Source organism: Camellia sinensis, chromosome 7 (assembly GCF_055761805.1).
Source record: "Camellia sinensis isolate YWXY chromosome 7, ASM5576180v1, whole genome shotgun sequence".
Taxonomy (NCBI): Eukaryota; Viridiplantae; Streptophyta; class Magnoliopsida; order Ericales; family Theaceae; genus Camellia; species Camellia sinensis.
This window is the reverse complement of record NC_138967.1, coordinates 14,229,398-14,233,358: the sequence shown is the minus strand read 5'-3', so window position 1 is coordinate 14,233,358 and position 3,961 is coordinate 14,229,398. Positions and strand designations below refer to the sequence as shown.

Below are 3,961 nucleotides of genomic sequence, written 5' to 3'. Positions count from 1 at the left end.
GTGTACAGTGTTATACGCATTTACATAATATGTGGCTGTTTACGTGGCTGTTTTCTCGGTGATTCAGTTTGGCAGTTTCCATTTTACGTTTCTCTTCGTCAAGCCAATTCCAAGAGATACGTTTATGTTTTGCATACTCGTTCGAAGGATTGGTGGTGCTAGGGTTTCATTGTTGGTGTTCTAGTCTGGTTCTGGTTCTGTGGTTTGCGAGTGAAGATGACGAAGAGGTAGCTGTTCGGCTGTCACATTTTCCGAGCTTTAAGTAGTTCGAATCAGTTGTGTTCGACTTTCTGGAGGATTGTAGGATTGCATGGTTAAGGTTAGTATCAATTTGATTGTGAATAAATGTTCAGTTCATTTGTATGATGAAGCAGATGCTCTGTTTTTTGATTGATGTGATTTGGATGCGCTGGCTTTTCAATTATATGCTTCTTACGTCGTCATGTGGAGAGGAGTACATTCATATTATGTGAAGAACAGTGTTAGTTCTCATTTTAGTTAGTTGTATGCGTCATGAGGATCTGTGTATATGATTTGATTATCAGTACATATGGCAATGTGAATGTTGACATTTTGTTAATGTGGATTATGTGAAGAATGTGGATGTTCTCATTTTAAATTGATGTTTACTTAATGAGGCTCTGTGTGGTGTGATATAATTCAGAGTGTATGTTTCAATGTAAATGTTCAGATTTTGTTAATATTATGTGAAGTTTGTTGGTGTTCTCATTTTTACTTTGATGTTTGCAATTTTGGCATCTTGTTAATATAAATGTGAATGTTCACATCTTTGTATTTGTGAATTATGGATTTAGCACCTGAACTGTACACGTAGTAATTTTTGATTAGTTGCACAATGTGATTTTTGATGTCGATTTTGATTAAATGTGTAGTTCTGATTTTACTTGGACGCATGCGTAATGAGGATCTCTGTAGATGATTTGATTATCAGTATGTAGGTCAATGTGGATGTTAACAATTTGTTAATGTGGATTATGTGAAGAATGTGGATGTTCTCATTTGAAATTGATGTTTGCTGAATGAGGCTCTGTGTGTGTCATATAATTTAGAGTGTCTGTTTGAATGTAAATGTTCACATCGCGCGAATATGATGTGAAGATTGTTGATTTTGTCATTTTACTTTGATGTTTCCTTAATGTTGACATGTTGTTAACAACAATGTGAATGTTCACATCTTCGTATTCTGAAGCATGGATTTAGCACTTCTGCTGTACGCGTTCTCATCCATTTTCTGCACAAAGTGAATTTTCATATTGATTTATATTAATGTTCATTGTTGTGGTTTTTTCTACATCAAGAGTTTTAGTGATGTGCATACGTGTGGTACGGATGTCCGAACATCGAAGAATCCACGAGTTAGTTCGGATTTGGTGTCGAGTACCATATCTGAAATTGTGAGGGACAAGCCGTTGACTCGGCCGTGTGATGTTGTTACTATTTTGAAGAGGGATTATGGGCTAGATGTGAGTTACCACGTCGTATGGTTGGCTGTGGAGAAAGCAAAGGCTAGTATTCATGGAGATCACTCATTATCGTTTGACCAGCTGCGGTGGTATTCGGATGCGGTGATGCGGTACAATCCGGGGAGTTATGTCAATATTGACTATGATGCGAGTAGTCAACAGTTTCGTCGTTTCTTTATGTCATTCGCTGCGTGTATTTCTGGGTTCAATTCTTGTCGGCCTTTATTATTCTTGGATGGAACATTCCTCAAAGGAAAGTACAAAGGTCAGCTACTGGCGGCAACGGCAAAAGACGGAAACAATGGTTAGTAATTTTTTTACCTCTATATTCATGTCAAGATTCACATTGACATGCATAGTACGGACAAATGAGTGATGGAGAAATTATAAGTACTGTGAACATTGACATTAGTATGCACTGATGTGAATGTTCACATCTGTGTCTGCTGATGCCTGGAATGTGAACATTCACATTATTTTACATTGATCCATTCACAGTATTGTACATCTGTGCCTGCTAATGATAGTTGTGTGAACATTCACATTCAGATCAGTGTATACTACTGTCAGTTGATCTGTTAATGAGCATTACTGTGATTGGTCATATTATCAGTTGCTGAACAATCAAAAATGAATTATTGATGGGCGTTAATGTGAATGTTCACATTATCAATTGCTGAACAATCACATGACCTGTTTCGTTTATATTGTTTTCTATTCATTTTGGAATACTGTGAACAGTTGTGTATTGGTGTTGTGTTGTAGGTCTGTTTCCTGTTGCATTTGCGGTTGTTGATTCGGAGACCACGGCGAATTGGTCGTGGTTCTTGCATGAACTTGGGAAGGTTGTTGATGGTAACCGTAAGATTACTTTTATTTCGGATCATAATCTTGGCTTGTTAGAAGCTATGCCGAAGGTGTTCCCATCGGGTCATCACGGTTATTGCTTACAGCACTTGAAGAGCAATTTAAGAGACCGGATGAAAGGAATTGATAATGGCTTCAGGGATCACCTAGTAAGTAGTTTGGGTGATTGTGCTTATGAGCCAACTGTGGTAGGGTTCCATGAAAAGCTTGCAAAATTAAAAGAGGAGGGTAAACAACGAGCACATGATTTCTTCAAGGACTTGGCACCTGAGCACTGGGCAAATTCATACTTCAGGTAATAACAGTTTCATAAACTGTTCCATTGGGCAAGTCAAAATGGTAGCGATGTGAATTATCAGTTACGATTTGTAAAAATATTCCAATTGTGTTTCACGTTCAATGTCAGTGATGTGAATGTTCACATCTGATAGCAATGACTCATTTGAATGATGTGAATGTTCAAACAAGTTGTCATATTTTGCTGTTGTTAACATTCTCATCATTCTGTCATTTAAGTTGATGTTAGTGTTCACATCTGTGCATCGTGTAAGTTGATGTTAATGTCCACTGCGAATGGTGTTAATGTTCACATCAGTCAACGTGAGTGTTCAAACCTGTTAACTTTCGGGGTGTAAAATGTTTGTGATATTGTGCAGGGGCATGCGTTATGGGGAGATGACTTCCAATGCGGCGGAGTCATTTAATAACTGGATTAAAGAAGCGCGTAATCTTCCTATCACTCAAATGGTGGACACAATTCGTACTCAGTTGATGCGGCAAATGTCTGCACGGCGTGACCAAGCAAACAAATGGAATGAGCTTATTTGTCCTACATTTGAAACAAGGCTTATGGATTCGTTCAATAACAGCAGGTCTTGGCAAGTTAGCAAAGCCAATGAGAATGTGTTTGAAGTACATTCGATACCATCTGTCACTGTTGATGTTGCGAGGCGTACATGTTCGTGCTTCAAATGGCAAATTAACGGATTCCCATGTGACCATGCTGTTGTTGCCATTCAGAAGAGCCGTTACAATCTCAATGATTGTGTGGAACATTACTTTCATGTACAGACATATCGTGGAGCGTATTCGGGTGCCATATTCCCTATACCATCGGTGGAGAAGCCGTCTTTTGATCCCATGGACTTCACTATATACCCGCCAACTGTGAAAAGACCACCCGGAAGGCCGAAAAAGAATAGGATCCCATCAAGGGGTGAGAAACTTAAGCAAATAAGGTGCGGGAGATGTGATAAGCTGGGGAGCCATAATCGGAAGTCATGCAAGGAGCCGATATAGGATGTACATTTTTCATTTTAACGTTGTGTTTTACATTGGATTCTTATATTCATTTGTGCCTTTTCATTTTCTTTTTCTGTACGAAACTGATTTTTTGATATAGTTGTAACGATAAATACATGATGTGGACATTCACACTTACGTAAACGAATCATATTATGTGAATACTTGCACATGGGTTGAACGTTTTTACCTTATTGTTGTCAATGTCGACATGAATACAAGATGTGATGTGAACTTTCACATTCATGAAGATTGACATGGTGTGAATATTCACACCTGTTCATGTTACCCGTAATGATGTCATGCAA

General features: G+C 38.3%; 1 protein-coding gene across 1 annotated transcript; it reads left to right on the top strand.

Moving 5' to 3' along the window:
- Positions 1–1,589: 1,589 nt before the first annotated feature.
- LOC145795617 (protein FAR1-RELATED SEQUENCE 5-like) lies at positions 1,590–3,722 on the top strand. Its single transcript, XM_082880448.1, has 3 exons — positions 1,590–1,788; positions 2,250–2,646; positions 3,008–3,722. Exons 1-3 carry the CDS (start codon positions 1,590–1,592, stop codon positions 3,648–3,650), a joined length of 1,239 nt encoding a protein of 412 aa, XP_082736574.1. The 3' UTR covers positions 3,651–3,722.
- Positions 3,723–3,961: the final 239 nt, after the last annotated feature.